Source organism: Rutilus rutilus (genome assembly GCF_951802725.1).
Source record: "Rutilus rutilus genome assembly, chromosome: 1".
NCBI classification, from domain to species: domain Eukaryota; kingdom Metazoa; phylum Chordata; class Actinopteri; order Cypriniformes; family Leuciscidae; genus Rutilus; species Rutilus rutilus.
In genome coordinates, this window is record NC_140209.1 from 77,841,729 (window position 1) to 77,868,049 (window position 26,321).

The 26,321-nt window shown below is 40.8% G+C and overlaps 2 protein-coding genes across 2 annotated transcripts; both read left to right on the top strand.

The window, feature by feature from the left end:
- Positions 1-8,761: 8,761 nt before the first annotated feature.
- On the top strand, positions 8,762-9,805 carry LOC311297062 (trace amine-associated receptor 13c-like; the record flags this gene model as incomplete). The annotated part of the gene is made up of 1 exon (XM_084419144.1): positions 8,762-9,805. Exon 1 carries the CDS (start codon positions 8,801-8,803, stop codon positions 9,803-9,805), a length of 1,005 nt encoding a protein of 334 aa, XP_084275270.1. The 5' UTR covers positions 8,762-8,800.
- A 14,663-nt stretch (positions 9,806-24,468) lies between these two features.
- On the top strand, positions 24,469-25,570 carry LOC311297044 (trace amine-associated receptor 13c-like; the record flags this gene model as incomplete). The annotated part of the gene is made up of 1 exon (XM_084419122.1): positions 24,469-25,570. Exon 1 carries the CDS (start codon positions 24,566-24,568, stop codon positions 25,568-25,570), a length of 1,005 nt encoding a protein of 334 aa, XP_084275248.1. The 5' UTR covers positions 24,469-24,565.
- Positions 25,571-26,321: the final 751 nt, after the last annotated feature.

Genomic DNA, 26,321 nt, shown 5'->3' on the forward strand with positions numbered 1-26,321 from the left:
GGAAAACCTCGGGATAAACAAAGACACTAAAATTAGCGTAGATGCCATTCTTCTTATGATGTAACGAGTACATCAGGATTTATGGGAAGTGTTCCCGGTTCCGGCTGACCTATGCAGCCTAACACTGAATTATAGAAGTCTATAATGTATTATGTGAATGCTAGGTCAAAGAGATGTGTCTTTAATCTAGCTTTGAACTGACAGAGTGTGTCTGCTTCCCGGACAATGTTAGGAAGTGTAATGGAAAATTTAGATTTTCATTGATTTACAGTGTTGATTTTCTTTTATTTCCAGTAAGACATTGAACTGACCCTTTGCTGGACTGTACGTGGTTTGCCAACTTTAGTTGACTAATGTGTTTGTGTTTTTAAACAATGGGAGACAGGTGAGACGTCAGGGGGAGACAGATTGAAAGGGACCCCTAGGGTCAGAGGTCGTCCAATTTAGAACTTGTGAGTTTGTAAGAATAAACTCAGCAGCATTAGATCACTAGCAGAGAAACCTTCCCTTGTTTAGATAAGAGCCTGTAAGCAGGTAACCTTGAGAGAAGGTATAAAGGCTGCTCTGCACTCCTCCCTGACTGTCGCACTTGCTTCACAGATTGTACTTTGTCACTTCTGTGTGGGTAACTGGGCCTATTCTTGCAAGAATAAATACTTTTTAAAAGACAATTGGATTCAGAGTGTGTCTTACGCAGTGATGATGATGTTTAAGAAATTTTTGCCAAAACAGAAGACTGTTCCAGAGTTTTGGTGCTAAATAGGAGAAGGATCTACCGCCAGCAGTCGACTTTGATATTCTAGGTATTATCAACTGGCCGGAATTTTGAGATCGCAATAGACGTGAAGGACTATAATGCGTTAAGAGCTCGCTAAAGCACTGCGGAGCTAAACCATTTAGTGCTTTGTAAGTAATCAGCAATATTTAAAAATGTATACGATGTTTAATAGGGAGCCAGTGAAGTGTTGACCGAACCAGGCTAATATGGTCATACTTCCTGGTTCTGGTAAGAACTCGAGCTGCTGTGTTTTGGACTAGCTGTAGTTTGTTTATTAAGCGTGCAGGGCAACCACCCAGTAGAGCATTACAATAATCTAGCCTTGAGGTCATGAACGCATTAACTAATTGTTCCGCATTTGTCAATGAGAGCATATGGCATAATTTACATATATTTTTAAGATGGAAAAATGCGGTTTTACAGATACTAGACACGTGACTTTCAAATGAAAGATTGGTATCAAAGAGCACACCCAGGTTCCTAACCGACGACGAGGACTTAACAGAGCAGCCATCAAGTGTTAGACAGTATTCTAGATCATTATGTGAGGACGTTTTTTGTCCAATAATTAGAATCTCTGTTTTTTCAGAATTAAGTAGTAGGAAATTACTAGTCATCCAATTTTTTATATCCGCTATGCATTCCGTTAATTTTGTGAATTGGTAAGTTTCATTAGGTTTTGAAGAAATATAGAGCTGAGTATCGTCGGCATAACAGTGAAAACTAATTCCATGCTTCCTAATGATATCTCCTAATGGTAGCATGTACAGAGTGAACAGCAACGGTCCTAGTACTGAGCCTTGTGGTACGCCATACTGAACTTGTGATCGATGAGACATCTCTTCATTTACTGCTACAAACTGATAACGGTCAGATAAGTATGATTTAAACCATGCTAGTGCAATTCCACTAATGCCAACATAATGTTCGAGTCTATTTAAATGAATGTTGTGGTCAGTGGTGTCAAATGCAGCACTAAGATCAAGTAACACTAATAGAGATCGGATGATAAGAGCAAATCATTTGTGACTCTAATGAGAGCTGTCTCGGTACTATGGTACGGTCTAAATCCGGACTGAAAATCCTCACAGATATTATTTCTTTCAATAAAGGAACACAGTTGTGAGGATACTGCCTTTTCTAGTATCTTTGACAGAAAAGGCAGATTCGAGATCGGCCTGTAATTGACTAATTCTGTAGGATCAAGTTGCGTTTTTTTAACAAGCGGTTTAATCATAGCCAGCTTAAAGGTTTTTGGTACATATCCTAGAGACAAATACGAATTAATGATATTAAGAAGAGGATCTGTGACCTCTGGGAGCATCTCTTTCAGTAGCTTAGTCGGTATAGGGTCTAACATACATGTTGTCGATTTAGATGAATTAACGAGTTTGCAAAATTCTTCCTCTCCTATAGCAATAAATGAATCAAATTTTTCCTCAGGGAGACTACAATGCACTGCCTGATGCGATACTGTAGTAGACGGTTGCATGGTTATAATTTTGTCCCTGATATTATCAATCTTGTGATAGTGAAGACGTTCACAAAGTCATTACTGCTGTGTTGCTTGGAAACTTCGGTGCTTGAAGCTTTATTTTTCGTTAGTTTAGCCACTCTTCGCATCGCTGGATCTTGAGAGCTGCCGCCGTTGAAACCAGCGACCAGCAAGCCTAGGACAGCGCCTGAAGAAGCCGGCCGCCTTCGCCGCCTTCAGCCATCCGTGCCTGCTACGCTATCCGGCGACATATCCTTTTATTACCACTGTTCTAAAAGAGCACGAGGCGTTTTTGTCAAAATGCCTCGTTTTTCCTGCAGCTCATGCCGCGCTCCGCTCAGCAACGGAGACCGCCACCTCATCTGCGCTCTCTGCCTGGGCCGCGAGCACGCCGCCACCGCACTCTCTACGGGCGGCCGCCCCGAGTGCGAAGAACTTTCAATGTCGACCCTGCAGGCTCGACCTGAAGTTTTCGACCAAAATGTCGCTCCGCCTGTCCCTGCCGGGCCGCGCAAGAAGAAGCGCCGCTCGCAGAGACCACCGGAGACTGATGTGACTGAGGAGCTCGCCGGACCCTCTCCCTCGAGCTTCTCTCTCGCCCTCTCCGCCCCCCTCGGTCGCTCAACTGCCGGCTCTCGCCCGCGCCGCCGCCGCATCAGGGGATGAGGCGAATGAGATAGACACCCTCCCTCTGTTCGAGCCGCGCTACTGCGCCGCTCACAAGGGATGGCAGAAGCGGACGGTCTTGGAGCTCTCTTTACGTTACAAGAAAGCTACTCCGTCCTCGCGCGTCACTCACCGGCAAAAGGAGAACAGAGTGTATTCATCCCGCCATGGCCGGACCTACCTCCATTCTCACACATTTCTCAGTCCCCTCTTAAGTTCAGGCGACTGGAATTGTTCTTATCGCAGTATACGAGCCTGTTATAAATACACGCATACACTCGCATACACACCCCCCTGTGGCTCAGTGGTGGAATCTTAGGCTTTCGCGCCAGAGACCCGTGTTCGATCCTGGCTCTCGCGGCAGATAAAAATTTATGCTGTTTGCTTCTCCAAGCTCGCGGCCAGCTTTTCTTACATACAGAAAGCGAACCCGCTCTCCCCCTTTTTGGGCCGCGCAGATTGCGCCGTTCACAAGGGATGAGAGCGGACTGTCACGAGCAACGTTCAGCGTGCGCGCCTCACTCACCGGCGAAAAGAGGAGAGAGAGTGTTTTAGTCCCGCTGTGGCCGGACAAGCCGCCAATTCTCACACATTTCTCAGTCCCCTCTTAAGATCAGGCGTCTGGAAATATTACTATTGCAGTAAACGAGCCTGTTTTAATGCACGCACGCCTGCAAACAAACTCTGTTACATGGTCGCGCTAACCAAAAGTTAATGTGTTTGCAGAAAACGAACCCGCCTCTCGCACCACTCCTACTCATGGTGCTCGAGTATTTATGAGCGTCTAAACACGCGAGAAGACGGTTAAGTCCCGCTGCGGCTGGACCACCGTCAAAGCTTCACGCTCTGTCAGTCCCCGTTGCCACGGCTACTGCAGATGTTTACCTCGCAGCCAACGAGCCAGTATATCTACCCGCTCACCTGCGCGCTACCACCGTTCTCACGGCGACCCAGAGAAATCTCAAATGAGCATAATGTCTGGTTGCACGGCTCACGCCGTATGTGTTTCAAATGCAGTGAATGTGCCCACGTTTCCGTGTTCACCCCTGCACACAAGCACTATAAATTCCGTGTCTCTCACAGAGCCCACTCTCATAAAGTAGGCAGAAGCCGCTCGAGTGTTAAAAGTAGGTCGCGTGTCCACCTCCCCGTGCCCACACCTACTCACTGCCCGCTCTGTCACACGGCCTCTCACGACCGGTCATGTTTTAAATGTAAGTCCTGTGCCAGCCCTCGAGCGCTCACACATACTAACAAACATTTCGCCCCGACGCCGCCCTCGCGCATCGCGCCTCACACTGTATGTTCCCCGTCCAAAGCCACCGGGACACTGTGTGTAAAACGGCCAGCTATCGCTGCATGCGAGCCGCCGTATCTAAGCACCAAGAGCGCGCGCGGCAATCACAGCTCGGAGGCCATTCTGCCCCTGGCTGCACACGCGAAAGCGTGGGAAGCTATTCCAGGCGCGTCAGAATGGGTGCTAAGCACAGTAAAAGAGGGATATACTCTGCAGTTCGCTCGCCGCCCCCCGCGCTTTCATGCGCGAACCGAGACGAGAGTGACGAGAGTAGCACATCTACTTCGAGCAGAAATAGCGACACTCCTGTGCAAAGGGGCTATAGAACCGGTACCCCCTTCTATGAGCGAGACGGGCTTTTACAGCCGTTATTTCCTTGTTCCCAAGAAGGACGGAGCTCTCAGACCGATTTTGGATCTGAGACATTTGAACAAGGCTCTTATGAGAAGACCGTTCAAAATGCTCACAACCAGGCAGATCCTCGCGCAGATTCGCCCGAGGGACTGGTTTATCTCTCTCGATCTAAAAGACGCATACTTTCAGATCCAGATAATACCCCGTCACAGGCCATTCTTGAGATTCGCCTTCGACGGTCAGGTATATCAATACACCGTCCTGCCGTTCGGCCTGTCTTTAGCACCCCGTACATTCACAAAGTGCATGGACACGGCTCTCGCTCCCCTGAGAGGTCAGGGAATGCGAATTTTGAACTATTTGGACGATTGGCTAATTCTAGCACAGTCAGAGGCAGAGCTTATCGCCCACAGAACAGTGCTTCTCAGCCACCTGGAAAGCCTGGGGCTCACGGTCAACTGGACCAAGAGCGCTTTAGTGCCCAGTCAGTCAACCTCTTTCCTGGGTTTGGATCTGGACTCTGTGGCAATGACGGCCAATGACGCACGCGCTGTATTCGAAGCTGGGTTGTATGGCTTCAGCTGCAGCAGTGCTTCAGCTGGGTCTATTGCGTATGCGCCCGCTACAACGCTGGTTGAACGCCCGAGTGCCTCACGGAGCATGGGCTTCCGGCCGCATTCGGATCAGAGTGACTCAGAGCTGCGTTTCAGCATTGAAGCCCTGGTTAGCGGCCGACTGGTACCAGCGGGGAGTGACAATGGGGGCCGTCTCGCACCGCAAAGTTATGTCGACGGACGCTTCCACCTCAGGCTGGGGCGCTCTGTTCGAAGGCAAACCGGTCTTTGGCCTTTGGTCAGACCAGGAGAAATCCCTCCACAAAAATTGTTTGGAGATGATAGCGGTTGAGAACGCGCTCAAGCGTTTCCTCCCACTCATACGGGATCACCATGTGCTAGTCCGCCTGGACAACATGTCCGTGGTGTCCTATGTGAACCGACAGGGCAGTGTCAGATCCAGGAACCTGCACAAACTGACAGAACGCCTTCTCGTGTGGGCTCATCGCTCGTTGCGCTCGCTGAGAGCCGCGCACGTGCCGGGCCACCTGAATGTCGGCCCAGACAGACTGTCCAGGGACATCATTCCCCCGGGAGAATGGTCCCTGCACCCCCAGACAGTCCAGTTGCTCTGGCGCCTATTCGGCAGAGCGGATGTCGACCTCTTTGCGTCGAAAGACAACGCTCACTGCCCGATATTCTTTTCGAGGAGCGAGGATCTTTTCATAGCCCAGCGTTGGAGAACCAAATCTGGTACCCAGAGCTAGTGAGGCTGTCGCACTTACCCCCATGGCCGATCCCGGTGAGAAAGGATCTCCTATCTCAAGCCGGTGGATCGATCTGGCATCCCCATCCAGAGCGCTGGTCTCTGCATGCGTGAATAATCAACGGATACCCGTTATGTACATTGTAAGTTACTGACTGTATGTTGATTTGTGGTGTAATACACATGGCTAATTGAAATGAGAAAGTCTCTGGTCCCTTAATTATGTAGCATCAAAAACATTATTTTAAAATCAGGGGCCCGTTCTTCATACGTCGCTAACTCAGTTAGCTGGATTTGATTGTTGACGATTTGGCATGATCTTGGATTGTTTGGTTCTTCGACGCTCATCCTGGACTTGCTGTCATAGCAACAGGTGCGCAAGCTTAAACCTGCTCGGGAGCAGAGGCTCACAGCCCAGGTAACCTTTAAGAGAGACAACAAGAAACCACATCAATCAAATCAAAATCAATACTTGCGTATGGTTCTCTTTGTATTTGCTGAGGAAAGAAGACGCGTGTGTCGTTCTTTTTAGAGCTGGGCATGTTCCATCGTGTCTTTGGGGCGAGCGGACTTGCGGGAAGATTTAAAGGTTCACTGAACGTGAAGTTACCAACGAAACAATTCAAAGTTCATCTCCCTCGTGGAGGGAGAGGCGAATATGAAAATAAAACTTAGTAAAGAAAAGAAAAACGGAGATGAGCTCCCGAAGGAGCCATGGAACCGGAAGTTCTCTCAGACGGAGTGCTCGTGCGTGCGTCCTTAAGGAAGAGGAGCTGAGCCGCGGGAATTTCAACAGAGTTCTTTTCTTTGAGTTGAAGCTACCGGCTGCGTTCGCTTCACTGAACGTAGGGAGAGTCCGAAGACGAAAATAAAGAAAAGACTTAAATAAAAATAAAAGAGAAACGGAGAAAAGCTCCCGAAGGAGCCATGGATCTTGAAAACCTCTCACAGGAAAAGTGCTCTCCGAGAAACTTCGGTGTCAGTCTCTTATGGAGAAGATGGGTTCACGCCTACTCTGCGTATGCGGACCAATCATCTTAGAGCATCTCGGACGGGAAGATTTTTTTTTGTCTTGTCAGAAGAACTTCTTTGCATAGTTTATGATGGTATAAAATTTTGTCATTTCTACCCAGAAAGATTGTACACATAGAACAATACATTTTACTGTAATCTCCTATGTATGAGTGGTTCAGTCAAAACAAGACGGTTAAAGAGAGACCAAGAATGGCAGGTAAAGGTAGAAGAAACATAAAGTTACATTCATATGCAGAATTACACACATTTAAAGTTTGTTCCTTCAAATAAACGTCATAAACAAAGTGAATATAAACTGGGAAACACACAGGAGTATATGAAATATGACATGCTTATATTCTTAGTTTAATGTTCAAAGTTCATGTATGTGTGTGTGTTAGGTGACTTCTCAGTCTCCCGGGGGGGGGGGGGTTGTAAAGTGTTATCCTATAGCAGGGGGTCAGGTTACAAGACCATGATTCTATTTGAGAACATTACTTAGGAGAAACACTTCCAAGTTACAAATCAGAAAATCATAACCATCGCATAACAGGGCTAACCAGTTATGCAACGCACAAACCTATCAAATACATCTTAGTAATGACTTAGATGATGAGGGTAAAGAAACGTTTGTGTGTGTGTGTTGGAATGTTGCGCTCCCCGTTATCTCTCTTGCAGAGGAGCTGGATGAGCTGCTGAAACTTTATGATGTCCTAGTCCGAGGTCGGGTTACAAGACAATATTGGGGAACATTCTTTCAATAAACACTTAGAATTCAAAACTACTCATTTGAAAACCAAACCTCTATTAAAGGCAAAACTAATCACACATGCATATAGGAATGTACATATATTAAAAAGGATATTTCTATCCTAAGTTACACCCAAAGGATGTTTGTGTGTGTGTGGCGTGTGTATGGAATGCTCTGTGTCTGGAATGTCACATGCAGAGTTCCGTTATCTCTTTGTGGTGCAATAAAGTGTAGTGAAAGACCATTTGTTGCAGACTAGCTGGAGCCGGCGTATGATTTGTATTTGGGAGTCAGGAGGTTAAAAGCTTTAGTAAGCTTTGCAGAGGATGTGTTTGGAAAAGATGTGCTTAGAAAACACAGAGAGTCCGAATTTGTTAATTCAGACCAAACGAACGAATGATTCAATAGCCCAGTCGTTACAAAACCAAGAAATAGACTAGACAGAAGTGACAGAACCCTGACATCTGTATTGTAAAAAGCCCTCGCACTCGTGTCTTACCAAACCGGTAAGAGATATTTTGTAGAATGTGGGTAACCAGACAGTTTCGCTTCCCACTGACTTTTATTGTATTTTTTTGTCCATATGATGGATGTTATTGGGAACTGAAACTTTTTATTACACATATGTTCAATTCAATAGCTTTTTCACTGCACAGTATAAAGATTATTTCACCATTTTTGCTAATGTGTTCTGTATACAGGACAGTTATTGCCCACCTATTACATTGCAATAGTTATTTTACAGGGTAAACTGGGAGGGTTATGGACAGCTCAAGCATTCTTGAGTTCCAGTGGATGACATAACCCCTCTATTTCTGGACCCCATTCCTAATTCACAGAAATCATCTTAACCTCACCAAGGGACCCCTCAGGTGAGTTCCAGGAGCCGCTCAAAGGAAGGGTGATCTGCAGTGGCTGATTACTGATTAAAGCAAAAACCACCACACCTGTGTTCAGCTCAGTTCCACCTGTGCTTTGCTTTCATGTGGAAATACTAAACAAACAAACATTTGAATGTTACATCATCAGTGGGCAGTAGATGGGTGGGCCGTCTGATCCAGACACTGTATAAATTATAGACAAGAAAGAGAGCAGAACAAACTCCTAACAGCAGGAGACTCACTCATGGCCTATGAGACAGCGGACCATGAGACTCTTTACTGCTTTCCTGCCGTCAACTCATCATGTATCAAGGGAAAACGCTCTAAATATGAATACAATATCATGTATGTGTTTGTATCATTGCTGTCAGCATGGACTGTGTTTCTGAACCTGCTGGTGATCATCTCTATCTCTCACTTCAAGAAGCTTCACACTCCAACAAACCTGATTATTCTCTCTCTGGCTGTGGCAGACCTGCTTATGGGAGTTCTTTTACCCATAGAGGGCTCTAGGCAGATTGAGACGTGTTGGTACTTTGGAGACACTTTCTGTGAACTGTTTATGATAATCCTTGGATTGGTTTTCTCAGGATCTCTCAGTAATTTAGTTTTAATTGCTGTTGATCGTTATGTGGCTGTGTGTCACCCTTTACAGTACCCACAGAAAATAACCACAACTAAAACTTTAGTGAGCATCTGTCTGAGCTGGGGTTGTTTTTCAACTTATAACACTATCCTTGTAATTGATAATGAATATTTTGACACTTCACTCAGAACAGACATGTGTCATGGAGAGTGTTCTCTTGTGGGGGGATTTGCCTGGTTTGTCACTGATCTGTTCGTGTCTTTTATTTTTCCATGTACCCTTATCATAACTTTATATTTGAGGATTTTCTATGTTGCACATCAGCAAGTGAAAGTTATAAACTCTCTGATGAAGGGTGGTAAATGTGTAACGGAAGGTTCATTGAGGAGGAAATCTGAGAGTAAAGCTGCTCTGACATTAGGAATCATTGTGATAGTTTATATGCTTTGCTTTATACCATACTATATCTGTTCTATGTCATTAATCTCTGCCACAACCATAAATGTTTTGACATGGTTCTTGTTCACAAATTCAGGTCTGAATCCACTGATCTATGCTTTATTTTATCCCTGGTTTAAAAAGACAGTTAAACACATCTTAACTCTGAAGATATTTCTGCCAGCATCCTCTCTGGTCGATATTTTTACAGAGCATCAAATGTAATTAAACTGGTAAAGCTGTCACTCATAAAGGATATGATTATCTTTGTAGGATTTATATTTGTAATTTACACTACATGTATCTTAGTATGTAGCTTATTTCAGAGAGTATGTTTTCTGCATTTGATGTTCAATTTAACTAAGGAACAATGAGTCCCTGAACAATATGAAAATAAGCAGTCATATCTGGTGTAGCCAGGAGCTGCTGTAAGTCCCACAGATCATCCTCATGGACTGAAGCAGACTGGCCTTTTCTTACTGTGAGATGTTACCCCACTCTTCCACCAAGGCTCTCGAAGTTCTCAAACATGGTTCCTGGATTAGAAATCACAGTTTGTGTGTGTCCTGATAAACCTAAACGTCCCCACAAAGGTAGTAATATCAGAAATGTCTGTCCTTGTGGAAACGTTTTTTTTTTATGGTCCCCCATGAAGAAAACATGTTATAAATTATACTAAATTATGTTGTTGTTGTTTTTTTTTTGAAAATGTAAGTTTTCTGTGAGGGTTGTGTTTAGAGATAAGGGTTAGGTTCAGGGGATAAAGTTTGTGCAATATAAAAATCATTATGTCTATGTCCCCATAAAATATGGACACCCAACATTTGTGGTGATTGTGTATATACAGTATTCATTCATTTACACACACACACACACACACACACGCGCGCGCACACACACACACACACACACACACACACACACACACACACATTACATGCAACAACATTTTTGGTTACATTTTATTTTACGGTGTCATTGTTACAGTGTAATTATATATTTAAGTACTGATTATTGATTAACAACATGCACTTTAAGGTTAGGCTAGCATTAAGGTTTGGTTTAGGGTTAGTTGCATGTCATTATGCATCATTTACTGTTATTACTATGGTAAATACCTTTTTCAGATATATAACAAGGACACTGTAAAATAAAGTGTTACCAAATTTTGCACTGTTAATATGTTGAATATGGTGTATATTTCTATAATAAGCATTCATAGAAAAATCTCAAGATAAACCTATAGAATAATGTGAGACATAATGACAAATTTCATTAGGTGAACTAATGATCTATTAACAACATTATGCAAACACAATAAAAATATTTAATTTATTTTAGCTATGCTTCCCTGTTTATGTCTCTCTCAGATGGCATCTCTGTCGTACTACCAAATGTAGGAGTGAAATATAACATCAGATCTGTCATTTCCCTCATTATCACAACAGAGAAAATAGATTATTAAATAGATATTCTCTCAAAGTGTCACGACAATACAAATACTGCTAGATTTTCCAGCCAAACTGTTTATTATACACCACATATTTATACTTTACAACAAGAATTAGTGTTAAGGCCTGTTCACATCAAGGGCGATAAAGGGCCTATTTTAATGATCTAAGCACATGGTCTAAAGCACAAGGTGCAAGTGCACTTAGGGCGTCCGAATCCACTTTTGCTAGTTTAACGATGGGAAAATGGTCGGCGCGCCAGGCGCATGGTCTAAAAGGGTTGTCCCTATTCTCTTAAAGTGTAAATTGCAGGTTAACCACCTCAACCAATTAATGTGTAAATTAAAGTGCTCAATATGTATATATTTAAAAATGTCTGTCTTAAAATGCGTTAAAATGACATTTAATGGGGTTTCTTCAAAGATAGCGTGTTTTTACAGTTACTGGGTGATGACATCATAAGAGGGAGTAGCGACCATACTCTGCTAGATTCCTACTGTTTGTGGCTTGACTATGGAGAACGACTGGGAGACTGATAACATTAGGGAACAAGCCAACGTTTTTTAAAATCTTGCCATCATGTAGAATAGCAAGGAGGGACAGCGACTGAAGACATTATTTACTTACATGGTGTCAGTAGTCCTAATCAGAGCTGTAGAGATGCACACACTGCACTGGCACAATGGCGCTTTGCCGGGCTCTGCTGACAGAACGTGATATTGTAAGCGCTAAAATGCAACTCCGCAACGACACGGAGCTGTCGCGAGATACGCGCCTTTAACTGGATTAAGCCGAGGAAAGCCGTTTTGGACGGACCGAGCTCACGGCGGATGAGCGCAGCCCTCGGGAGGGCAAGTGTGTTTCTGCGGCTGGGTCCAGTTAGCGAAAGATGAACAAAAAACACAGAGTGCCGAGCAACCGAACTCTGAACGCCGTGGAGGTGAATTTTGATGTATTCGTACATCCCGCACAAACACAATAGTTAACCATTTTTGCTAGCTAGGTCTCCAATATAACTGCTAGCCTACTTGCCGTTACGGTAACTCTAGGCTTGGAGTCCCTCTTATGACGTCACGCCCAGCCTAGTGGAAGGAAGATGGAGTGCTTAAAACCACTGTAAATGTACCAACTTTTCATATTATATTCAGCATTTTGGTATAAAAAACATACAAAACAATGGTGGGCGGTTCTTATCTTTATGTTTAATTAGGACACATTACATTATCTTCGTGAAAAATTTAACATGCAATTTACACTTTAATGAGTAATGTGTGTTTTGGGATTTACATGCGTTAAACCAATCAGAGTCTCATCTCCCATTCCCTTTAAGTCAAGTCAAGTCAAGTCATCTTCATTTATATAGCGCTTTTAACAATGTAGATTGTTTCAAAGCAGCTTTACAGAGATAAGCGTATAATTTAAGGTAACAGAGATTGTTTTGGCTTTATAGCGGTTCTTTAATAAAGTTATTTTCCAGCTAAAGTTAGTTTTGATTGATTCGCTTCCGTCGCAACAATCATTCGTTATTAAATTAGGGGCCGCTAAGACGACACCATTCTCTCTACACAGACTTTAAACGCTAACCTGTGATAAACGCTGATGGCGTTCAGATGCGCATTAAGAACTGGTTCTATAGTTATGTGCGTTTGAATATATGTGCGCAGGTTAGGAATTCCCTACAAACCAAGCCTAAACAAAGTACTGATGTTTCCTTATAAATTTTGATACAGAATTTTATTTTATTTTGTAAAATAAAATTTGCTATTGGTATTGGTAAATTGGTAAATTTGCGAAACGAATTTTCCCGACGACGCTTTATCTGTAGAGTGGTAAAGGGATCCTTCATAGGGAGAGACTAGTTGGCACTTCAGCACTGCGTTGTCATCGGGTTCAGGCGAAGGTCCTTCGTCAGATCTGGATACGGCCTGGATCCGGCAGGCTGCGGGAAATCCTCGGGATAAACAAAGACACTAAAATTAGCGTAGATGCCATTCTTCTTATGATGTAACGAGTACATCAGGATTTATGGGAAGTGTTCCCGGTTCCGGGTGACCTATGCAGCCTAACACTGAATTATAGAAGTCTATAATGTATTATGTGAATGCTAGGTCAAAGAGATGTGTCTTTAATCTAGCTTTGAACTGACAGAGTGTGTCTGCTTCCCGGACAATGTTAGGAAGTGTAATGGAAAATTTAGATTTTCATTGATTTACAGTGTTGATTTTCATTTATTTCCAGTAAGACATTGAACTGACCCTTTGCTGGACTGTACGTGGTCTGCCAACTTTAGTTGACTAATGTGTTTGTGTTTTTAAACAATGGGAGACAGGTGAGACGTCAGGGGGAGACAGATTGAAAGGGACCCCTAGGGTCAGAGGTCGTCCAATTTAGAACTTGTGAGTTTGTAAGAATAAACTCAGCAGCATTAGATCACTAGCAGAGAAACCTTCCCTTGTTTAGATAAGAGCCTGTAAGCAGGTAACCTTGAGAGAAGGTATAAAGGCTGCTCTGCACTCCTCCCTGACTGTCGCACTTGCTTCACAGATTGTACTTTGTCACTTCTGTGTGGGCAACTGGGCCTATTCTTGCAAGAATAAATACTTTAGACAATTGTAAAAGACAATTGGATTCAGTGTGTGTCTTACGCAGTGATGATGATGTTTAAGAAATTTTTGCCACAACAGAAGACTGTTCCAGAGTTTTGGTGCTAAATAGGAGAAGGATCTACCGCCAGCAGTCGACTTTGATATTCTAGGTATTATCAACTGGCCGGAATTTTGAGATCGCAATAGACATGAAGGACTATAATGCGTTAAGAGCTCGCTCAAGTACTGCGGAGCTAAACCATTTAGTGCTTTGTAAGTAATCAGCAATATTTAAAAATGTATACGATGTTTAATAGGGAGCCAGTGAAGTGTTGACAGAACCGGGCTAATATGGTCATACTTACTGGTTCTGGTAAGAACTTGAGCTGCTGCGTTTTGGACCAGCTGTAGTTTGTTTATTAAGCATGCAGGGCAAATACTCAGTAGAGCATTACAATAATCTAGCCTTGAGGTCATGAACTCATGGACTAATTGTTCCGCATTTGTCAATGAGAGCATATGGCATAATTTACATATATTTTTAAGATGGAAAAATGCGGTTTTACAGATACTAGACACGTGACTTTCAAATGAAAGATTGGTATCAAAGAGCACACCCAGGTTCCTAACCAACGACGAGGACTTGACAGAGCAGCCATCGAGTGTTAGACAGTATTCTAGGTTATTACGTGAGGACATTTTTTGTCCAATAATTAGAATCTCTGTTTTTTCAGAATTAAGTAGTAGGAAATTACTAGTCATCCAATTTTTTATATCCGCTATGCATTCCGTTAATTTTGTGAATTGGTAAGTTTCATTAGGTTGTGAAGAAATATACAGCTGAGTATCGTCAGCATAACAGTGAAAACTAATGCCATGTTTCCTAATGATATCTCCTAATGGCAGCATGTACAGAGTGAACAGCAGCGGTCCTAGTACTGAGCCCTGTGGTACGCCATACTGAACTTGTGATCGGTGAGACATCTCTTCATTTACTGCTACAAACTGATAACGGTCAGATAAGTATGATTTAAACCATGCTAGTGCAATTCCACTAATGCCAACATAATGTTCGAGTCTATTTAAATGAATGTTGTGGTCAGTGGTGTCAAATGCAGCACTAAGATCGAGTAACACTAATAGAGATCGGATGATAAGAGCAAATCATTTGTGACTCTAATGAGAGCTGTCTCGGTACTATGGTACGGTCTAAATCCGGACTGAAAATCCTCACAGATATCATTTCTTTCAAGAAAGGAACACAGTTGTGAGGATACTGCCTTTTCTAGTATCTTTGACAGAAAAGGCAGATTCGAGATCGGCCTGTAATTGACTAATGCTGTAGGATCAAGTTGCGTTTTTTTAACAAGCGGTTTAATCATAGCCAGCTTAAAGGTTTTTGGTACATATCCTAGAGACAAAGACGAATTAATGATATTAAGAAGAGGATCTATGACTTCTGGGAGCATCTCTTTCAATAGCTTAGTCGGAATAGGGTCTAACATACATGTTGTCGATTTAGATGAATTAACGAGTTTGCAAAATTCTTCCTCTCCTATAGCAATAAATGAATCAAATTTTTCCTCAGGGAGACTACAATGCACTGCCTGATGCGATACTGTAGTAGACGGTTGCATAGTTATAATTTTGTCCCTGATATTATCAATCTTGTGATAGTGAAGACGTTCATAAAGTCATTACTGCTGTGCTGCTTGGAAACTTCGGTGCTTGAAGCTTTCTTTTTCGTTAGTTTAGCCACTGTTTCAAATAAATACCTAGGATTATGTTTATTTTCTTCTAATAGGGTTGACAAATAAGCAGATCTAGCAGCTTTTAAAGCCTCTCTGTAAGCAATCGAGCTCTCCTTCCATGAAATGCGAAATACCTCTAGTTTTGTTTTCTTCCAGTTGCGCTCCATCTCTCTGGCTGCTCTCTTAAGGGCCCGAGTGTGCTCGTTGTACCACGGCGTTGGACTATTTTCTTTAATCTTCTTTAAGTGCAACAGAGCAACCGTGTCAAAAGTGCTGGAAAAGAGAGAGTTAAAAGTTTCTGTTGCAATGTCAAGTTCTTCTGAGCTATCCGGGATGCTGAGATGATGAAACTGATCAGGAAGATTATTAATAAAGCAATCTTTAGTAGCAGAAGTGATAGGTCTAACATATTTGTAACACGGAGTCGGCTTTGCAGCCTTGGCTAAATGTAATTTACACGAGACTAGATAATGATCTGAGATGTCATCGCTCTGCTGCAGAATTTCAACGGCATCAACATCTATTCCATGTGATAATATTAGATCTAGAGTATGATTACGACGATGAGTAGGTCCTGACACGTGTTGACTAACTCCAATTGAGTTTACAATGTCTTTAAATGCCAAACCCAATGCATCTTTTTCATTATCGATGTGTATATTAAAATCACCAACAATTAGTACTTTATCTGCAGTCAATACTAACTCTGATAGAAAGTCCGCAAATTCTTTGATAAAGTCTGTATGGTGCCCTGGTGGCCTGTATACAGTAGCCAGCACAAATCTCAAACGTGATTTATCATTTACACTAGATAGTGTTACATTAAGCATCAACACTTCAAAAGAAGTATATTTAAAACTAGACTTCTCAGTAATTCTGAAGATATTACTATAAATTACAGCAACACCTCCCCCTTTGCGTTTCAGACGAGGCTCATGTTTATAACAGTAATCTTGCGGGGTGGACTCATTTAAAGTAATGTAATCGTTTGGTTTTAGTCAGGTTTCTGTCAAACACAGCACATCTAGGTTATTATCTGGAATCATATCATTAACAATGAGTGCTTTTGGAGTAAGGGATCGAATATTCAGCAACCCAAGCTTTAGCATTTGTTCATCCGTATTATATCTGTTTTTTATTTGTTGAACATCAATTACATTTTTAACCTTAGATGGGTTTGGACGTTTTTCGGATTTCCAAATTCGGGGAACAGACACAGTCTCTATATGATGATATCTAGGTGAAAGAGGCTCTATGTGATGGGATTTATGGAACTAGTGAGCAATGCTGAATGAAGCTTCGATTAATGAACCTTTGGCTGAAGCAATGGGCTGCGAGGTCTCAGTGGTTCAGGAAGCCTCATTTTGTCTCGTTTTGTCCACAACATCTTTTTGCCATCTATGGTTCATTTTATAAACTACAGTTCACATGACTGACAGTTATTGGGAAGGTCGGTTGCAGGCAGATGGGGCCTCATCAACAAGGCACTTAAGTACTATTTCATCTTGCCTCTACGTCACTTAAGACTGAACCTTGAGTAATCAAAGACACTGCTACAAAAGTCTGAACTGAACTGTTTGATTTTTTCCATGCAACTGCGTAACTATATGTACATTGTAAGTTACTGACTGTATGTTGATTTGTGGTGTAATACACATGGCTCATTGAAATGAGAAAGTCTCTGGTCCCTTAATTATGTAGCATCAAAAACATTATTTTAAAATCAGGGGCCTGTTCTTCGTACGTCGCTAACTCAGTTAGCTGGATTTGATTGTTGGCGATTTGGCATGATCTTGGATTGTTTGGTTCTTCGACGCTCATCCTGGACTTGCTGTCATAGCAACAGGTGCGCAATCTTAAACCTGCTCGGGAGCAGCTTATTTCATGTTATCAGGATTAGACTGCGGCTTTATAAGCGGAGCTGATACGGGAAGTCCAGCACAGCGCGAAAGTGCACTTTCTGAGATATATATTTTTTCTCGTGACTCGTGAGATTGTCGTTTACATTATTAATTTGTTGGAAACGCACATTTATTTTCGACTTGTCGGAGTCGGGCTTTAACTACAGCACAAACTGTTTGCATTGCCCTAAAATTATTTGCGAGTGGCTCTTTCCTTTACACTCTTGGAGATGCGGAGAACTTGATGGAAAGTGCTGTCTGTCGTGTCATTCGGAGTTTACCTGGCGCTTTTAGGTTTAAAAAAGTTTTAGGTTTTTTTGTGGCATTTCCAAGCCACTTAAGACCCAATGTTGTAAAGGTTTTTTTTTTTTAGGCTATCATTTTTTTATGAAGATCATGCAATCATGACCATGCCGATTACAGTATATGTCACTCAGGCTTCACTAACGTGATTGGTAGACTATAGGCTATAGACTGCCATCAAGGCCTCAATGAAGGGGATTATGTGAACAGAAAGAGGGTTCACAATGTAAATGTGCAGCCCAGTTACTATTGTGATTCTTAATATTCCAGATTAGTAATATTATATCAAAAAAAAAAAAAAAGGCAATTGACTAAAATCTTCCATATCACAAATGTGAAAGCAAAATGGCCAGGATCTGTGCATGACTTAAGAATTTTCAGAGATTCACATTTATGCACATTATTTGCAAGTGGTAAGAAAAGTTCCACAATTAAATATCAAGCTCACGGTATTACATACACTTACGCTGATCCTAACAGAACTGCATTTTTTCATAGGTGATTATGACATGTTCCTGCAGACAGCTGTTTTATGACCCCATTCCCTGACCCAAACCAGTTACAATGCAGCTCTAGCCAGGACAAGGGCACACAATGAAATGAGCTTTGGCTAACTAAAGGGAAGATGTCAGTGTCTGAAAAGTCTGAGGGTTGCACACCTGACAGGGCCTGTGACATTGCTGCATGTGCCATATTACACAACATTGCCAAAAAAAAAAAAAAAAAATACTTTTCATTAAATGTTTAATAAAAGATAAATATGCTTAGTTCCTTGAGTTTTATTTCAATTGTTCTTTGTAAAGACAAGCCAGTGGCCAAGTGCCTGCAACAAGAGATATTAGACACATGCCTCATGCAACAAATAAAAAGGAAAAGTTGGTTTTACACTGCCCACCTGTAGGCCTATGTCTCCTCTGTGTGTGCTGACTCTTCTGTAGGCCTTTCTGTAGATGTGGAATCCTGCAACTTGTATTGCAGCCATAAAGCATACAAGTATAAATTAAGTAAAGTTATTTATGCACTTGCAGGTAGGCTAGTTCCTCCATATGACAGTTATCTGAGAGGGTTTATTCACTGTCCAGTGCAATGGAAACAAATGGACATTACAAAGTCTTATACTTTATTTATTTTGGAAAGTTAGAAAATGTCCACTTACTGCACATATTTCAGCCACCAATTTCTTGGGAACAGATACAAGTGTTCATATTTTTACATTAACATAAATTTATCAGTTTTCACTTTCACAAGTCAAAGCAATTCATCACTCAAGATTTAACAGTTGAAATGACTATATGGCCTTAATTTAATGCAGCAAAAATTATTTTACAGTGTAGGAGAGTAAGGTCCATCTTTTTTTTTTCTCAGCCTTTTTCTTGGTTGCTTTTATAATCAGACAACCATTTATTTAACAGTGCCTTTTATAAAAGAGACTATAATATAACTAAAAATTACCATTATGTAGAATATTTTTGTACTTCACTTTTATTTGTTCCCATGTTCTAGTGTGGCGACTGACATTACAATGCACAAAGTAATTATGCAATTATTAAAATACAAAAATATAGGCTAATAAGTGATAAAAACATCTAACATGGCCACTTCTAACGGATTTAAATTGTCTGCTACTTTTTGCCAGCCCTCTCTCCTGGCTTTTGCTGACTTTGAGGTGTTCCCTGGCGTTTTAATTAAACATTAAATTTCCGAATAAACTTTGACTATTAGTTCTTGCTCTGCTAAGGAGAAAAACTGTGCGCGCTCTTTGGCCACGCCCACGCTGAGCAGCCAATAGCAGCGTTGCTGATCAATGTTTCTACTATCGATACATAGCCCCTTTTAACCAGCGCATGAACGCGCAATTATCTCAGATAACTCAATCCAGCTATACTAATCATATCCGGCAAGTGTGTTCGAAGAACCGAGTTAGCCAGATCATGATTAGCATGATGATATCATCTTGGATGTCTCATTTGATCTTGGATGTTTTAAGCAACGTACGAAGAACGGGCCCCAGGTGTTACACGCCGTAAGATTAACCTATCAACTTCTCAATAAAGTTATCACTTCTTATAATTTCAGAAAAAAATAGTTTCTGGCCGTGAAACTATTCTCCTGTCCTTAGAAAATTTAGGTTACTGAAAAGTAACAAATCGTAACGCTTGTAGCTAGGATCAACAAATCATTGACTTTGTAATATGAGCATTTTAGACAGAAGCAATCAGGAATATATATTTGATTTTAACCCTCTGGGGACCAAAAACGCGCCCGCTCGTTTTGCTCGTTTTTTTTTTTAGCAATGAAAAATAAACACAAAATGCTCTGTTAATTTTGATCTTTCATTTTCGTGTAATACATCAATCGATCCTGTTCAGTTTCTATTTTTTTTCTGTATACTCACAATAAAAATAAAGTGTTTTGCTTTTTGACAAATAAAGAAAAACTAACATGATGCGATTTCTGCCTTCTCTCTGTCAGTAAACTCCCATTTGAAACGTGTTCGAAAATGATCTATAACTCCGCGAAAATTCAGTCAAACAGGGAAACAGACCCACGGGCATAAAGCTTGAGATCGCAGCTTTTAAATGAAGTAATTTATATAAAAAACAAATATTATCAGCTTCTGTAATCTGTATAAAAAGAGAGCGACTCCAGTCGAGCTCATTACGAGATGATTCACAGTAATTTGACCACGCCCCGGAGAGCGCGTGCTATTCAAACGCAAATTCTGAGAACCATTTCAGTCTGTGAAACGCCCACATCAACTGTAAACAAAGAGGCATAATATAGCCTACCTTATGGAGAAAATTTTCCGTGCTGATATGAGGAGCAGATCCCGCTGAGGAGTGAGGTAGGCTAAGTTATCCTTTCTCAAGTGTTAATGTGGAATAACGTTATGGAATAACGTTAGTGTAGGCCTATGTAAACAAAAAGATGAATCGCGTTTCTATAATATGAATCGCGTTTCTGTGAGATGAATGAAGGGTACATATTTGTAAAGACTGTTTAGCCTAAATATGAATCGCGTTTCTGTGAGATGAATGAAGGGTACATATTTGTAAAGACTGTTTACCCTAAATATGAATCGCGTTTCTGTGAGATGAATGAAGGGTACATATTTGTAAAGACTGTTTAGCCTAAATATGAATCGCGTTTCTGTGAGATGAATGAAGGGTACATATTTGTAAAGACTGTTTAGCCTAAATATGAATCGCGTTTCTGTGAGATGAATGAAGGGTACATATTTGTAAAGACTGTTTAGCCTAAATATGAATCGCGCGTCTGTGTGTGAATAAACTGCTTTGCTAGAGCCTACTGAGATGAGTAAAAATCGACTGAAATATGTTGAAATAAAATGTATTTGTATAAGCAACGTATTAAACTGCAAATTAACATTTATAGGCTATGCCCTAATATTTCATAAAAACAACGTTACAGTCAGGCGAAGTATGAAAGACAATATTTTGTTGACTAGATTTGGGTACAGTTTTTACTGTAGAATATACTGTCACATCAAATAAGCTTTTCTGCTCATATATATAAAATACTATTTTGTCAAAAATAAAGTCATAGACTAAGATGTTCCAATGTTGGCTATATTCAAACTAATGAATACATATGATAAAATGTAGGCCTATAATCTTTTTTTTTTTTTTTTACAAAGAAAGAGTACTTTTTTTGCAGAAATATTGCTGAAATTGTAATTATTGTTGTAATTGTAACCTTTTTAATAAAATAGCAAAACATATTTACAAGATAGATGTAAGCAAAATCTTAAATGGTCAATATAAGTCTTCTTCTAAATATATAGGCTATTTTGTCCTTGCATTGTGGCTCAGTCAGTGTCACACCTGAATGAATGGCTAATTATGCAGAGTCATTATGCAGAGTGGGTGGGACTGGGTAATCTAAGGTGTAAACTACTCCTCCCCCTCGCATATTGGCTTTCCAAGCAAAACCTGTTTTACACCATTTAAATCAATGTATTTTTTTTGTGAACGATAAAGCAAGACTATTTTCACATAATTTTGAAGCTAGAACTCGAAGAGACAACATCCATTAGTCAAAAGTCTTGTGGGCACATATTTTGTATGAGTTTTGTGGTCTTATTTCAGCAACTTTCATTTTTATTTTTTTAAATAACCACGCATAAACATTATTCTCTTAAAAATACAAACATCTACATACATGTTGCTCGCATATTATGGTAGGCCTGTTTGTGCTATATAGAGTGAATTTACACCTTTGCCATTAACATGTTTATAAATAACTGAAAAAAGCACAAATGTCAGAGCATGTCAGAACATCTCAAGGGCCCCAAAAACAGCTTGGTCCCCAGAGGGTTAATAATTGAACTAATAATACATCGAACTACAATTCACACAGAGTAAATACATGTATTTACAACAGAAAACAAACGGACGAAACATTACCAAACGAAACTAATTAAAAGAGGATGAGAAAATGAGAGAAAGAGTGAGAAAGGATGAGCGGGAGAAATCTGCGATCAGAGAGAGATCACAATATGGCACAAATCACAGCCCAGGTAACCTTTAAGAGAGACAACAAGAAACCACATCAATCAAATCAAAATCAATACTTGCGTATGGTTCTCTTTGTATTTGCTGAGGAAAGAAGACGTGTGTGTCGTTCTTTTTAGAGCTGGGCATGTTCCATCGTGTCTTTGGGGCGAGCGGACTCGCAGGAAGATTTAAAGGTTCACTGAACGTGAAGTTACCAACGAAACAATTCAAAGTTCATCTCCCTCGTGGAGGGAGAGGCGAATATGAAAATAAAACTTAGTAAAGAAAGAAAAACGGAGATGAGCTCCCGAAGAAGCCATGGAACCGGAAGTTCTCTCAGACGGAGTGCTCGTGCGTGCGTCCTTAAGGAAGAGGAGCTGAGCCGCGGGAATTTCAACAGAGTTCTTTTCTTTGAGTTGAAGCTACCGGCTGCGTTCGCTTCACTGAACGTAGGGAGAGTCCGAAGACGAAAATAAAGAAAAGACTTAAATAAAAATAAAAGAGAAACGGAGAAAAGCTCCCGAAGGAGCCATGGATCTTGAAAACCTCTCACAGGAAAAGTGCTCTCCGAGAAACTTCGGTGTCAGTCTCTTATGGAGAAGATGGGTTCACGCCTACTCTGCGTATGCGGACCAATCATCTTAGAGCATCTCGGACGGGAAGATTTTTTTTTGTCTTGTCAGAAGAACTTCTTTGCATAGTTTATGATGGTATAAAATTTTGTCATTTCTACCCAGAAAGATTGTACACATAGAACAATACATTTTACTGTAATCTCCTATGTATGAGTGGTTCAGTCAAAACAAGACGGTTAAAGAGAGACCAAGAATGGCAGGTAAAGGTAGAAGAAACATAAAGTTACATTCATATGCAGAATTACACACATTTAAAGTTTGTTCCTTCAAATAAACGTCATAAACAAAGTGAATATAAACTGGGAAACACACAGGAGTATATGAAATATGACATGCTTATATTCTTAGTTTAATGTTCAAAGTTCATGTATGTGTGTGTGTTAGGTGACTTCTCAGTCTCCCGGGGGGGGGTGTAAAGTGTTATCCTATAGCAGGGGGTCAGGTTACAAGACCATGATTCTATTTGAGAACATTACTTAGGAGAAACACTTCCAAGTTACAAATCAGAAAATCATAACCATCGCATAACAGGGCTAACGCACAAACCTATCAAATACATCTTAGTAATGACTTAGATGATGAGGGTAAAGAAACGTTTGTGTGTGTGTGTTGGAATGTTGCGCTCCCCGTTATCTCTCTTGCAGAGGAGCTGGATGAGCTGCTGAAACTTTATGATGTCCTAGTCCGAGGTCGGGTTACAAGACAATATTGGGGAACATTCTTTCAATAAACACTTAGAATTCAAAACTACTCATTTGAAAACCACACCTCTATTAAAGGCAAAACTAATCACACATGCATATAGGAATGTACATATATTAAAAAGGATATTTCTATCCTAAGTTACACCCAAAGGATGTTTGTGTGTGTGTGGCGTGTGTATGGAATGCTCTGTGTCTGGAATGTCACATGGAGAGTTCCGTTATCTCTTTGTGGTGCAATAAAGTGTCGCGAAAGACCATTTGTTGCAGACTAGCTGGAGCCGGCGTATGATTTGTATTTGGGAGTCAGGAGGTTAAAAGCTTTAGTAAGCTTTGCAGAGGATGTGTTTGGAAAAGATGTGCTTAGAAAACACAGAGAGTCCGAATTTGTTAATTCAGACCAAACGAACGAATGATTCAATAGCCCAGTCGTTACAAAACCAAGAAATAGACTAGACAGAAGTGACAGAACCCTGACATCTGTATTGTAAAAAGCCCTCGCACTCGTGTCTTACCAAACCGGTAAGAGATATTTTGTAGAATGTGGGTAACCAGACAGTTTCGCTTCCCACTGACTTTTATTGTATTTTTTTGTCCATATAATGGATGTCATTGGGAACTGAAACTTTTTATTACACATATGTTCAATTCAATAGCTTTTTCACTGCACAGTATAAAGATTATTTCACCATTTTTGATAATGTGTTCTGTATACGGGACAGTTATTGCCCACCTATTACATTGCAATAGTTATTTTACAGGGTAAACTGGGAGGGTTATGGACAGCTCAAGCATTCTTGAGTTCCAGTGGATGACATAACCCTTCTATTTCTGGACCCCATTCCTAATTCACAGAAATCATCTTAACCTCACCAAGGGACCCCTCAGATGAGTTCCAGGAGCCGCTCAAAGGAAGGGTGATCTACAGTGGCTGATTACTGATTAAAGCAAAAACCACCACACCTGTGTTCAGCTCAGTTCTACCTGTGCTTTGCTTTCATGTGGAAATACTAAACAAACAAACATTTGAATGTTACATCATCAGTGGGCAGTAGATGGGTGGGCCGTCTGATCCAGACACTGTATAAATTATAGACAAGAAAGAGAGCAGAACAAACTCCTAACAGCAGGAGACTCACTCATGGCCTATGAGACAGAGGATCATGAGACTCTTTACTGCTTTCCTGCCGTCAACTCATCATGTATCAAGGGAAAACGCTCTAAATATGAATACAATATCATGTATGTGTTTGTATCATTGCTGTCAGCATGGACTGTGTTTCTGAACCTGCTGGTGATCATCTCCATCTCTCACTTCAAGAAGCTTCACACTCCAACAAACCTGATTATTCTCTCTCTGGCTGTGGCCGACCTGCTTATGGGAGTTATTATACCCATAGAGGGCTCTAGGCAGATTGAGACGTGTTGGTACTTTGGAAACACTTTCTGTGATCTGTTTATAATAATCCTTGGATTGGTTTTCTCAGGATCTCTCAGTAATTTAGTTTTAATTGCTGTTGATCGTTATGTGGCTGTGTGTCACCCTTTACTGTACCCACAGAAAATAACCACAACTAAAACTTTAATAACCATCTGTCTGAGCTGGGGTTGTTTTTCAACTTATAACACTATCCTTGTAATTGATAATGAATATGTTGACACTTCACTCAGAACAGACTTGTGTTATGGAAAGTGTTTTCCTGTGGGGGGATTTGCCTGGTTTGTCACTGATCTGTTCGTGTCTTTTATTTTTCCATGTACCCTTATCATAACTTTATATTTGAGGATTTTCTATGTAGTACATCAGCAAGTGAAAGTTATAAACTCTCTGATGAAGGGTGGTAAATGTGTAACGGAAGGTTCATCGAGGAGGAAATCTGAGAGTAAAGCTGCTCTGACATTAGGAATCATTGTGATAGTTTATATGCTTTGCTTTATACCATACTATATCTGTTCTATATCAGTAATCTCTTCCACAACCATAAATGTTTTGACATGGGTCTTGTACACAAATTCAGGTCTGAATCCACTGATCTATGCTTTATTTTATCCCTGGTTTAAAAAGACAGTTAAACACATCTTAACTCTGAAGATATTTCAGCCATCATCCTCTCTGGTTGATATTTTTACAGAGCATCACTTGTAATTAAACTGGTAAAGCTGTCACTCATAAAGGATATGATTATCTTTGTAGGATTTATATTTGTAATTTACACTACATGCATCTTATGTAGCTTATTTCAGAGAGTATGTTTTCTGCATTTGATGTTCAATTTAACTTCTTTCCACACACATTGATATAAATCGACACAATGTTCATAAATTGTATTAAATTAGCTCATTTAATAAACTGAGCACACAGCATAAATCCTCAATGTACTGTAATAAATGGTAAATGTAGATATTATGTGCTTTATGCTTAATCACTTTCATCAGTCATGTTGCATCTGTGTTATCAAAAACATAATGACAAAAAAAGACGCCATCAGCGTTCTCACAGGTTTTGCGTTTAAAGTCTGTGTAGAGTTTCCTATTAAAACGGTGTCGTGTTAGCGGCCCCTAAGTTAATAATTAATGATCGTTGCGACGGAAGTGAATCAATCAAATTAACTTTAGCTGGAAAATAACTTTATTCAAGAACTGCTATAAAGCCAAAACAATCTCTGTTACTTTAAACTATCCTTGTATCTCTGTAAAGCCATTTTGGAACAATCTACATTGTTAAAAGTGCTATATAAATGAAGATGACTTGACTTGAAAATGGTCGGCGTGCCAGGCGCATGGTCTAAAAGGGTTGTCTCTATTCTCTTAATGAGTAATGGGTGTGTTTTGGGATTTACATGCGTTAAACCAATCAGAGTCTCATTTCCCATTCCCTTTAAAAGCTAGTTGCACTT